The 13,702-nt window shown below is 35.7% G+C and overlaps 1 protein-coding gene across 1 annotated transcript in view; it reads right to left on the minus strand.

The window, feature by feature from the left end:
- Memo1 (mediator of cell motility 1) overlaps nucleotides 1-13,702 on the minus strand; it is a 153,892-nt gene that overhangs the window by 29,731 nt on the left and 110,459 nt on the right. The window contains exon 7 of the mRNA XM_004627710.2: nucleotides 559-701. Coding sequence (XP_004627767.1) covers nucleotides 559-701 — 143 coding nt within the window. The remainder of the gene's footprint in view (nucleotides 1-558; nucleotides 702-13,702) is intronic.

Consider the following 13,702-nt stretch of genomic DNA (forward strand, 5'->3'; position numbering starts at 1 on the left):
GGTCTATTCATGGTGAAACAGCCTCGTTCTTTACTCTTATAATTCACAATAATCATAAAAATCACTTAATAGTCTTTACCATTATAAAGCATTTCCAAGAAAGACCATATTGCTAATGCAGATAGCTTTAAGATGAGGACAACTGTGAGCCAAAACTAAGCACCAAAAGAAAGACTACTTACAAAAAAAGAAATCTGGAAAAAACTAGCATAGTGCACAGAGCTCTTTTACATTCTAAAGAAGAATACTTGTTTTACCCTCTAAAACTTCAGAGAATCTACCATACATACACAGGTGGAAATGGGATTCAAAGGTCTTAACTTGCACTATTGTAAGTAAAGCAAGGATGCCCTCACAATGTGAATCCAATTATACCAGTCGCCTTTGGAAATGCATCCATAATCTACTGCTATAATCTGACCGTTTATGACCAAAATTTTTATTCACTGCAGCTAAAAGTAAAACTTTCCAAGGAGAGTGATACAGAACTGAAAATTAGAGCTTCGAATGACACACAGATATAATATCTACCACAATATGTTAAAATCTAGAACTTACCCCAATGGCAGAAATCAGAAGAAACCACAAAGAGATTACTAGGATCCGCTAGATATTTACTGAAGAGTTTTCCGAATTCCTGTTCTTTTGACTCACTCAGAGCTCCAACCAGTACAGGAATAATGGTAAACTCATCCTTATGGCTTAAAGAAAACAGGAAAAAGAAAAAACAAAAAAAAAAAAAAAAGAAAGAAAGAAAAAAAAGGTCATTTAAGATGTTTAAGAATAAAAATAGTTTTCCAAATGTATTGACACTGGAAAGTGGAATATTTATTAACGGTGGTAATGATAATATACAAAATATTATTGTTGAATTCTTTATGTCTAGAAATTAAATGTTGAAAGAAGATGATTTAAAGATATGAAGACAGAATACTGAAAGTATCTATTCAAGTTACAGAATATAAATTATTACTTCAGGTAAACAAAGTTATTTACACGTATAACATCCTCAAAAATAAACTCCTCCCTAAATCTATCATGAACTGAGTTCTTCTCCAAACCCACCAGGTTACAATTACCAGCCTAATGTTGCTCTGATTTTTAAAAAGTACTAAACTCTTCCTCACCTGTTTTAATCATATCTTATTATAAATGTTGCCATTCCTCGTACTTGTTCTATAACCTACCAAGTAAAACCTACAAAACTTAATCTTAGCTCCCATAAGATTCATCACCTGCACTTTCATATTTATCTACTGATCAGAAATAAGCTAGAAGGAAGGAAGGAAGGAAGGAAGGAAGGAAGGAAGGAAGGAAGGAAGGAAGGAAAGAAGGAAGCAAGCAAGCAAGCTATGCTGAAGTTACAACTCAAATTTCACTGATATCCAGAGTAAACAAAGAATTAAAAAAGTACTGATTTCTAGCTGTAAGAAACCATGCCCTCCACAATATCTGTGATATAGCCACAAGTCCCTTTTTACCCTATACATTGGTAGATTTATGGAAAAGGAAAAGTAATTAATAAAGAATATGATATGCTTTGCTTAACTAAAATTTTAAAATTTATTACAAAGGTTTACTTACATAAATTCTATATTATTAATATCTTGAACAATCCTAGATTTAGAATTTTAGAAGAATGAATCTTTGTCTGATTTGTTCACAATAGGGCTTTTAAAAAATTATAAAAAATGCTTTTTAATATGATAATCTGACAACTGATATCAGACAAATAGAATTCATCAAAGAAATTTTTCTTACTAAATTTAAGTAGTCCCAAAATAAGTTTGGCTACACTACATAAAGCTAAATTGAGGGCACCCAAACACCTCCCCCATTTAAAAAAAAAAAACCCTTACCCTTGTCAACTGGGAAATAAACAACATAGAGATCTCCAGTCCCTCTACAATGCAGGGGCTTCTTGGGCAGAATCTGCATCTATGAAGTAAAAAAAAAAAAAAAAAAAAAAAAGCTAGCTGGCAGAGGAAGCTGCCATGGGATATATCACTCTCTGACTCTTGCTAGTTTGCTAAATAACTGCCTTTAACAAACAGAACTTCTCATTTACTTAAGGGTTATTACCCATTAAAAGAAGTAAAAAAAAATTCGGGAAGACTGTCATGAAATTAGTCTAACCTCAAGAATCACCTAAAAAAATATACTAAGATCATCAAAGAATCTGCTACTAATTATGATATGGTAGGGAAACAGTTATATAGAGCGTAAAGAACAAAAGGAAGCCAGAAGGAATGGGCTCAAGTATCATCCCTACCAGACACAAGCTTCTCAGGGCTAAACTGAGAAAGTATTTTTTTAGCTGTACAGTAATCACACTTAAAACATCTGTTTTAGGAAATTGCTGTAAGTGAAGAACACTATACTTACGCTGACTTAAGTCATCAAAAACATCAACAACAGCAACTTACTCTAAAGACACACAAAAAATCCACTCTCCACAAGAGCCACCAAAGCCTTTAATTAACCTCAGTATGCACTTGCACATCTGTCTATACACAGCGATAAAAGTCTTAAATCAACACCTTTTGTCATCTTATTTTAAAAAAAAAAAAACTTACTCATTCTCTATCCTCACAAAGCATGAATTGGAGAAAAAAACATTTGGAACCGAAATCCCATACTCCTAGGGAAATTCTGTTCCCAGGGAAATACAAAATCTGCCCTCAGAAAACAAATATAAAGCTGCATAAAACCATTAAAAACTATTTTTGTGCTCTTAATGCAATCAAAGGAAAGAAACAAGACTTTAGTATGTCAAACAACGCAATTTCTTGATAAGAATGGTACAAATGCAGCATCTTACCAGGGAACAGCTTCATCAACTACTCCAGCTCCCCAAATACAGAAGTTCCATCAAAGTGATTAAAAACCAACAGATTCACTGCCAAAAGGGGAAGGCTTTAATGTGGAATACAGGAAAGGACACTCATAGCAAACAGAAAATAGGAAAATACGCAGCTCATTAAGCCTGCAGCCATTGGAGCAAGACATAAATCTGAATAGGTAGAAATTAAACAGGGAGATCCTAAAAACAGGACAGCTATGAAAGGACTTGATAATTTCTCTACAAATCCTGAAAAAGTGCCTAGCCATTCACACAACTCTGGCTACAAGAAGACTGCACATATGTATAGGTGAGACCCGAAATGCCCCAAGCTCATTACAAAATGCCAGCTAACTGGGAAGCTGAGAGTATTGAGAGGGAAATCTGAGCGAGAACAAGCTTGCCACATAAACCTGGGGCTGACAGAAAATCTGCCTCCAGGCACAGGGGTGTTGATCAATGGTAGAGCACCAGCCCAAAATTCACCAGCACCACAAAACAAAAACAAAAGTAAAATTCCACCTACAGGCACACACAGAGAGATATGACACAGCTCAACAGAGAAGGAAAGAGGCAAACATAAAAATGTATAGCACTTTGAATGTGACTCCCAAAGCACATAAAATCCACGGCAGAAGATGTAAAGTCTCTGTAATCTCAGTATAAACACAAACAGGCAAAATAAAAAATTTCTAGGAAGCTGAAGAGGAAGTTGGTGTGTAGCACGTGACCAAAATCCCAATCCAATACTGAAGCAACTGAGGCAAGAAAGATCCTGTCCCAGCCTGGGATACAGAATAAGGCTCTGCAGGGGAAAAATGAATAAATTCAGGATGCAGAGATATTACAATACACAGTATAGTATGTAAAATGTGCGGTTCAACAACAACGAAAATTTACAAGCCGAACAAACTGTAACCAATACTAAGAGGGAAAAACAGGAGCTACCACAAGCTGTACCTGACTAAAACTGGATCTTGGATTTAGTGGAAAAATTTTCAGATAGATAGATAGATAGATAGATAGATAGATAGATAGATAGATAGACAGACAGAGAGACAGACAGAGACAGAGACAGAGACAGAGACAGAGACAGAGACAGAGATAGAGATAGAGATAGAGATAGATATGAACTTACCCTATTCATAAAAAAGTAAATATAATGTGCTGGGGATATAGCTCAGCAGCATAGTGCCTCCTTGGCAAGTACAAGGTTGAGAGTTTGATTTTTGATACCAAAAAATATCTCAAGAAGTAAATATATAACATAACACAAATAGGGACTATTAATTAAAAAATTGCAAACTTCGAAGTGGAAAATTTAGAAGTGGAAAAGTAAAATTTCTAAGTATGAAACTAAAAGTAGAACTCACCTATTAAAAAATAACTAAAGTCATACAAATTAAAATTTTGCTCTTCAGTAAAAAAATAAAAGATGTATCATACAAAAGGAAAAAACTACACTACACAGCTATGAGAATACAGAAACAGCTATCTGCTGGGAGGCATACAAAACCAAACCATCATGCAGTGTTCCTAGAATACAAAATGATGCAGTCATTTTGTGAAACTGTTAGAGAAAGAGTTAATATGAAGGTATATACCAGTGATTCCATCCCTGCCTTTTCACAAGAAATAAAAATACATAGTGACATAAAGACTTGTACAAGAATACTTATAACACTATTCCTAATGGCCTAAAACTGGCAATAACCCAATTATTCACCAACTGGTAAAGGACTAAATAAAATGTGGTATAATCGTATAATGGAAAATTATTTGACAATCAAAAGAGATGAACTGATACATGCTACAACATACCTATAGTTCCTAAAAAGACCTTACAGGAAAATGAACTTAAACTGTACTTCATGGCTAGTCATGACTGCGGTGACAACCAGTGTCATGCAGATCACATGCTCCTGCCCAAGGGCTACTCTGTAATGGGGGTACAGCAAGGAGAGGCTCACTGGAACTGGCATTTTGATCTTTAATTAGGTCATACACTTGAAGAAACATGGGGTGAGCCTCTAAAAGCATGAAAAGGAAGAACATACAGAAGAATTACAAATTATATGATTCAATTTGTATCAAACTACCAGAAAATGCAAGTCTAAAGACAGAAAACAAGGGCTGGGGAATATAGCTGAGCAGCACAGTGCCTAATTGCTAAGCAATAGATAGATAGATAGATAGATAGATAGATAGATAGATAGATAGAGACAGACAGACAGACAGACAGACAGACAGACAGACAGATAATGTCAGAAAACAGAGCATACCTTAACCTGAAGTTGAGTGGGGGAAAAGAGATTAATATTAAATAGACACAAATTTTATTTTTAGGTAACAAAAACGTAAAACTAAGACTGTGAAAACAGTTGCCCAATTCTATAAATTTACTTTAAAAATCACTGAATTGAACATTGACTGTTACAGTTTATATTTGGATGTCCCCCCAGGGCCTCCTGCACTTCCAGGTGGTACTCTGAGGAAGGTGTTGGATCACAGGAACATGATCCACTGATGAGAACAGAGTTAAACACGATGTTGGGAGCATGGTTGCAGAGGGTGAGTCACTGGAAGTGTCACTTTCCGTACTCCCCGGATCTCTATCTGCTTCCTGTGTGCCATGCCATGAGCTCTTTTCTGCCGTGCCACCCTCCCTTGGAGCCATTTAACCACTTAACTGCAGAGCAAAAAAAAAAAACCTGTCCTTTAATTTGTAGGTATCAAATGTTGTAAATCATAAATCAATAATGTTATTAAGAAAAAGGGAAAAGGAATATTCATTCATTTTTGCCACTTACAAACTATGTCACCTACAACAGATTATTATCTTATGCCTCAATTATGTTATGCACAAGAGTTAAATTAATAATACTTCACACAAAAGGCTCTTGTGAACATTTCAGTAATGAAGAGGAATACGTTATCTCTTCTTTTTTTATCCCATAGCTTAAACTGTGATGCAAAAAATGTGTATATCCAAGATACGTAACAGACTAAAAAGAGTTGAAATCCCATAACTAATGGAGCACTCTTTTCAAAAACACTATCACCAATGCTTTCACCAGTACACAGCATGAAAATAACATGAAACGTATAATTCTAGTGTAAAAATGTGTTTAAAATGCATTCTAGTTAATAATACCATTTAACTGATAGTTGTTTTAGTTGGGGCTACAAAAAATAATATAAACCTTAAATTTAATGGTATTTTTTGCTTTAAATATAATTTTAAAAAGTGAATATATCCATTAAAAGAAAAAAAAAGACACAAAAGCAAGAATAAAGTCATTTGCAGTCATAAGCAACTTAGTCAAACATCTTCTAGGTCCCGTGTATACACACAAAACATGCCATTTTGTGTGACTAAGTTTATACAGTGTTATGTCTTGCTATCCATATATCATGAATATTTACCAATTCAACATCAAAAGCTACAACAGTGTTTTTGATCAGCAAGAACACAATCCACCAATTCAATCTGTTAGGAAAAAAATTGCAATTCTGTCTTTCTCGAGAGCAAAAATTTCACTGAAAATAAAAATGGCAACAGGTCTCTAAATAGAAGCATTGGCTAAGTTATGATATTGCATTTCCTTAATGCTCAATTTAAAATGAGAAGAACAAATGACATTTTAGATTAGATGACACACTCTGTTATTCTTCTATTAATCTAAATAGCTTTACACTGAACAACATTAATGAACGAGAATTTTCTTTTTTATATGAATTCTTCCTATTCTAAAAGTAGCCCTGAGGTTGTCAAGATCAAGAAAATTAAATCATAATAAAGGCAACTACAAGTAGCTAGACAGGAGGGAAATTATCATAACATCACCCTAAGATTCCAAGGTTGCTGCCAAATAATACTGCTAAGACTTCGATTATTCTCCCCATTTAGTTAGAAGCATTTGGAAGGAGATTATATATATATTTTATATATATATGTAAAAACACATTCTAATTTTCTGTAATGTCTTCTGGTACCTACTATACATCCTTCATAGTTATAAAACTTAAATTGTTCCATTACCACCAACAAAGAATGTTTACCTATTATTCCAGTTTCTTCAGAGTGTAACTCTGATAAATGCTCCCTGACTGATCTATAGGTAGCACTCAAAGGGAAACAACACATAGGGGAAAAAAAAAAAAAAACTTAGAAAGGAACAGACAAACTCTCAATAAATAACAACAAAGAAGATTTAATCCTTGAAGAGTGATGGCACATGCCTGTAATTCTAGCACTCAAGAGGCCAAGGTACAAGGATCACTGTGAGTTGGACTTGGGCGACATAATAAGTTCAAGGCCAGTCTAGACTAATGAAAGAAAAAAATCAACTGTAAGACCTATGCATATGTACACAAAGAACTATAAATGTAAAAGTCACAGAACAAGAACACGTTTGAAGATGGCACTGCTCTTGTGACGATGGTTAAACTGGGCAGATGCAATCTTAGACTTGTATCTTCTACTAAAACCAAGCCATTCCATTCTCTTAAAGATTACAGAGAACAGATCTTTCTTTTCTCTCACCACTTCAAATATTTAAGACCTTCAATTAGGCCATAATCGGAGAATAAAATGAAATCTTAAGATCTAATTCAAATCTAAGCCACACTAGGATAAAGATGATATTGAAGAAAGTCAAAACCCCAAAGACTAGGAACTACAATATGGTATTTTGGGAATGGAGAATATGAATAGGAGCTTTACAGAGGATTTAATACTGCAGATGTGAGGCTGTATTTTCAGTAGGAGCTGTCAGTAACCTGGCCCTTGGAGAGCATCTGGAAACATAATTTCTAGAATATTTATTTGGTAAGGCTGTTTCACTCATGTGAGTAACTGAATTTTGTTATGCCAGCTTGCTAAAATTGTTTATAAACAATGTGGGATTTTTTTTTGGGGGGGGGGGCGGAACTGGGGATTGAACTCAGGCCCTTGCACTTGCCAGGGAAGTGCTTATTCCCCTGAGCCATCTCCCCGGCCCCTATAAACAATGTTTCTGCTTCATAGCAAACACATTACTTCTAAGAATCTGAAGTTAATGGTAGCTATGGGTAGCTACCTGGGTGAACTGTACATGACTTTTCCCAATAACACATTTGGATTTTGAATGTGAACACAGACTCCCTGGCAGGCTCCATCCTTTCTGTGGAGCCTGTCTTTATGAGGGAACAGAACAATACAAGGCTGAAACTGAATTGCTTCAGATTCTGTCCGATTCTTTTTCCCTTGCTGGTCATGCTGTAAATCAGATCTTCCTAATAAGCCATAGCCAGACCTGTGAGTCCTTCTGGAGACTTATTAAATATGAAGGTGGCCATGGAACCCTTGAAACAGATGTTAAAAGTGAAGTAATACGAAGAATCACAACTATAGAGTTTTAGGGAGTCCTACAAAAAATTTCATCTTTTCCTCTCAATCAAATTAACCTTCAATGAAAAGGACATGCACAAAGAGTTTATTCCAAATACTCTGAGCTAAGTATGGTGATGTGAATTCAAGTCCAGCCTGGGTTATATAGTTCAAGGTCAGCCTGAAATACAAAACAAGATACTATCTCAAAGAAGCAAAACTTGAACATTCTTGAATTACTATAAGAAAGAACAAACTGCAAAGATCAGAAAATATCAGATAGAGCAAAAGAACTTGTTAGTACAAGTGGGAATGAGAATGTTAAGCTAGCTATCAATGAATTAACTAAAATTAACATTTAAGTCAATACAAATTTTTATAGTTTGATCAGTAAAATATATCTAACAAGATCTCAAAATTAATCTTACAGATAATTATCTTTCTACATTTTTATCAAAAATAAAATAAAATTTTATTCAAGTAAAAATATGGGCAAAAAAAGGTTTTCTACAGAAGGACATACTTTAGGTACCAGCCATATTGTATACTATTTGAGAAATTCAATTATCTGAAGCTATTATAAAGCAAAACAATTCTATCAAGTTGGCCAAGTTTGTCCACCAGAATTATAAAGGAATTCTAAATTTTTTGTTAAAAACAAACCAGTGTTTCCAATTCTCTATATTGCCTTTTCTTTTTCTTTTCTTTTTTTTTTGGGGGGGGGCACAGAACTGGGGTTTGAACTCAGGCCGCTGCACTTGCCAGGCAAGAACTTATTCCACTGAGCCATCTCCCCGGCGCCTTTTTTAATGTATTTAGTACAGGATCTACAGGGTCTCACTACACAGATCAGACACATAGTGATCCTCCTGTTTTCAGCCTCCCAAGCGCTGGGATTACAGTCACGCCCCACCATGTCCAGTCTCAATTCTCTATATTTTCTTAAGCTTAAACCTATTTTTAGCTTTCATTGTGTTTGATAATGGCTATGAGACCTTAATCCTTGAATTAAATTCATCTTACTGTCCAAGAGAAGAATTTTTTATATTTGTATCATTCCGTGTAGAATCCTGTTGATAAGAAACTCTGTCTCTCATGTACATGTAGATTGCTATCCCATCCTCCACTCCTAGAGTTCAAAACCCCTCATGAATTGTTATTGCCAATCTCTTTCAACTCCAAGAGACCTCTCATAGTGTCACTAAACCATCAAGGAATAAGATCAATTCTAATTATCTTCCACCTTCATTAAAGAACTTTTGTTAATTCTATAGCAGTAACAGAATACAAATATGTTAAAATGTCATTCTACACCACCCATAATCTGGTTACAACCTATTTTGCAACTTTCTAATCCTATCTGTCTTAATTCTTTGTTAACTACTCAAATGCCTCCAGTCCCAGGTTGGTATCAAATGTGTGAGAAAGTAGCTAAGTTATAAAATAACAAGAAGAAATGGAGTAATATTCAATTATAAACATATATATGAAAACAAATGCTTACACAGACCAAACAAACCACTTACAGACTTTGAACATTAAACAAGATTTACAATTCCTACAAACTTATACCCAACAGCTTTCTGCTCTTAAAATAAACCCGAGTTTATCCTAGTGTTGTACTTTATATTTTTATTACTCTCACTTTATGTCCCATTTTATGAAAATCATATTATCTTAAATAACCATTCAAACACTATTCCCTCTGAAACCTTCTTTGTACTTCCCTACCTCGACATGCTCCTTTTTGCATTCCCTTTATCTAATCCCTTAAATTCAATTGCATGTATTACGTTCTGAATCACATTACTGTACATATCTAGCTTACAACAAAAATTATAAGTCACAACAAACAGAATTATTAGATTAGGAACTTAAAATAACTACTATTAATATATTAAGTATTCTAATGGGAAAGTGAACAACCTGCAATAACAAGTAATATATGCCAAAAAAGAAAATAATTTATGCCAGAAATGCTATAACATAAAGAATGCCTTTGAAGACCTTATCAGTAGAGTAGATATAAGCAAAGAATTAGAAAGCTGAAAAAACAGTCAAAGATATTTTCCAAACTGGAAGGAGAGGAAAAAATGAAAAAATATGTAACAGAATATCCAAGAACTATGGATATCATGTATCACAAAAGATATAACATTGGGCTGGTGAGATGGCTCAGTGGTCTAAAGCACCTACTTAGAACAAGCTTAGCAAAGCACAGGGACCGCGGTTCAATCCCCCAGCACCACATGCCAGCCAGCCCCGCCCCCTGGTGGGCTGAGCTGGCCACACACACACACACACACACACACATAAATAAATAAATAAATAAAATTTTAAAAAAAAGATATAACATAAGCATTCTGGTACTACCAAAAGGAAATTTAAAAATGTATTGCTAGTAGTAATTGTGGAGAAGTTCTCATGATGGACACCAAATCACAAATCCAGGAAACTTAGAGAACATCAAGAAAAATACATACTAAAAACTACACCTAATCATATTTTTTAATTTTTATTTATTTATTTATTTATTTGTGTGTGTGCACGTGTGTGTGTGTGTGTGTGTGTGTGTGTGCAGCTCAACCCACGGGGGGGGCCCTACCTGGCATGTGGTGCTGGGGGATCGAACCGCAGTCCCTGTGCTTTGCTAAGCTTGTTCTAAGTAGGTGCTTTAGACCACTGAGCCATCTCACCAGCCCCACCTAAGCATATTATATGCAACTATAGAAAATCAAAAATAAATGAAAGAAGCTAAAGGAGCTGCCAGTATAGTGGCACACATGCATAATCCCAGCTATGAGGGTAGCAGGGTGGAAGGGTGTGAAGGAAGGAGGATCATTCAGCCTGAGGCAAACCAGAGCAATTTATTTTGTGATACTACCACAAAACAATATAAAATAAAGAACTGGAGATGCAGATCAGTGCTAGAGCACCTGCCTAGCATGTGGGAGGCACTTGGGGTAATGTACCACAAAACAAGCATGCACACACACACACACACACACACACAAAGAAAAAAGTCTTATTTTTAGATACCATGGCTAAGAATTACAACAGACTTGTCTGTAGAAATTATTCAAACACATGATAAAAAAAAAAATGCTAAAAGAAAAAAACCATCAATGTACAATTCTGTCCCCAGTAGAATTATCCACTCAAAGTGAAGGAAAAGAGTCAAGCATGGTGATACACACTCATGATACCAATTATTCAGGAGCCTAAGGCAGACAGATTCCAAATTTATGTAATGCTATTTGAAAGCTGTAAAACACCAGACAACATATGTTGTGAACTCTAGGGCAATGATTTTAAAAACTTTAAAATACACAGGTAAAAAAAAAATATAACTAATATACTAAGAGAAAAAACTGCCATCTAAAGCAATGTACAAATAAATAAATAAAGCAATGTACAATTAAAACAAGAGGGCCAGCCTGCTCAAGCAGAGGGTAAGGATGGAGTTCAATACCCAGCACCACAAGCCATGCCAACGCCACCCCACTGAGACAGTGATTGAGACTGGGCAAGGTAATGCACACCTGTAATCCCAGTGCTTGAGAGGCTGAAAACAAGAGGATCACTACGAGTCTGATCTGTGTAGTAAGACCCTGTAAACCCTGTACTAAATATATAAAAAAGAAATAAAAAAACAAGAAAAGGTATAAAAGTGTTGTTTTAACAAAACACAAAAAAGAACACTAATTAAGGTAACCAATAGAGTAGAATTCAACCAAGCAAAAAATCTTTCAAAAAAGTGAATAAATAAGCAAACTAAAGAACTTTCATAAAATGAAATACAATTCAATGATAAGAAGAACTAATCAAGGCATAAAAAGACAAGATTCAAGAGGGAATCCTGAAAGCATATTGCAATGAGAAAGTACTGAATCCACGAAATGGGCCAGGTGTGTAGCTTAGTGGCATCATACTTGCCTAGCAAGCACCAAGCCCTGGGTTTGATCCTTGGCACCTCACCAAAAAAAAAAAAAAAGCGCACAGTGGTAACCCAGCACTCTGGGAGTCTGAGGCAGAGGAACCCAAATTCATGCCCCATTTGGGCAACTTAGTAAAACCCTGTTTCAAAATAAAAGTTAAACAAACAAACAAAGGGAATATGGATGTAGCTTAGTAAGAAGACCTATTCAGACCTCCATATGGCTGAAAAACGGGTAGATGGGAAGGGAAAGAGCAACTTTAGAAAGGCCATGTAAAAAATGATTCCAATGTTCAAGAAAAGGCAAAACTTTACTTAGCATGTGCCTGGCTCCAGGCTCAATACCTTACATCCTCCCCCCCCACCCAAAAATAAATAAATAAATAAATAAACACAACTATGGAAAATGGTATAAAGTATACAGATAGTGGATACTCAAGGAACAGAGATAGGGACAGGTATCAACAGGTGAAGCACAGAAAATGTGTAGGTCAGTTAAATTATTCTCTATGGTAGCACATTATGACAGACACATGACAGTCATTTGGCAAAAATATAACAAAATGTCCAACACAAGGAATGAACTCTAAACTATGGACTGCAGTTCATGGCAATGCAACAACACTGCTTATCCTTGCTCATCTACTGCAACACAGTACCGTAGCAATACAAGACACTAACCATAGGAAAACAACACTTAGTCAAGACGAGTAAAAGAGCTGGTGATACCGCTCAGTGCAAGAGTTTTTTGCCTAGTGTTCACAAGGCACTAGATTTAATCCCTAGTATTGCAAAAAGAAAAAAGTAGTACTTAATACCATACTGAGGTATCTAAATGCAGCATTGAACTCAGGGAACAGTATGTATAAACATAACAGTAAGGGGCCAGCGAGATACCTCAGCAGATTAAGCGCCTGCTTAGGCAAGCACAGAGACCAGGGTTTGATTCCTGGCACACGCCACACTGGCCCTGCCCTGTGCATGCTGAGTCAGCAGAGTCCAGGTGTCGTGGCACACACCTGTTAATCCCAGCACTGGGGAGGCTGAAAACACAAGTCTGAGCTGCACAGTGACACCATGTGCAAAATACATAAATTGAAAAAAAAAAAAATTTGACAGTAAGAAGACTTAAAATTCATTATTTAGAGTGTGCAAAAGCATTCATTTGATAACGCAAGCATGGCCCAATAGTTATCAAATCCTATGAATTACACTTTTCTCATTTTGCAGTACTGGGGATTGAACTCAGAGCCTTCTCACTGTGCTACCTACCCAGGATCCCCTTATTCTTTTTAAGTTTTTATTTTGAGTCAGGGTCTTGAGAAACTGTCCAGGATGGATTTTTTTTTTTTTTTTTTTTTTGTATCAGGGATTGAACTCAGGACCTGTGCTTGCCAGGCAAGAGCTTATTCTACTAAGCTATCTCCCCAGCCCCTGGATTCAAATTTGTGATGATCCTAATCCAGTCCCCTAGATTGTTGAGATTTACAGATGTGTGCCAAGATGCTAGCTTCATGGTTTTTGGTTTTCCCTTTCAATACTGGGGATCAAA

Source organism: Octodon degus, unplaced genomic scaffold (assembly GCF_000260255.1).
Source record: "Octodon degus isolate 3935 unplaced genomic scaffold, OctDeg1.0 scaffold00020, whole genome shotgun sequence".
NCBI lineage: Eukaryota > Metazoa > Chordata > Mammalia > Rodentia > Octodontidae > Octodon > Octodon degus.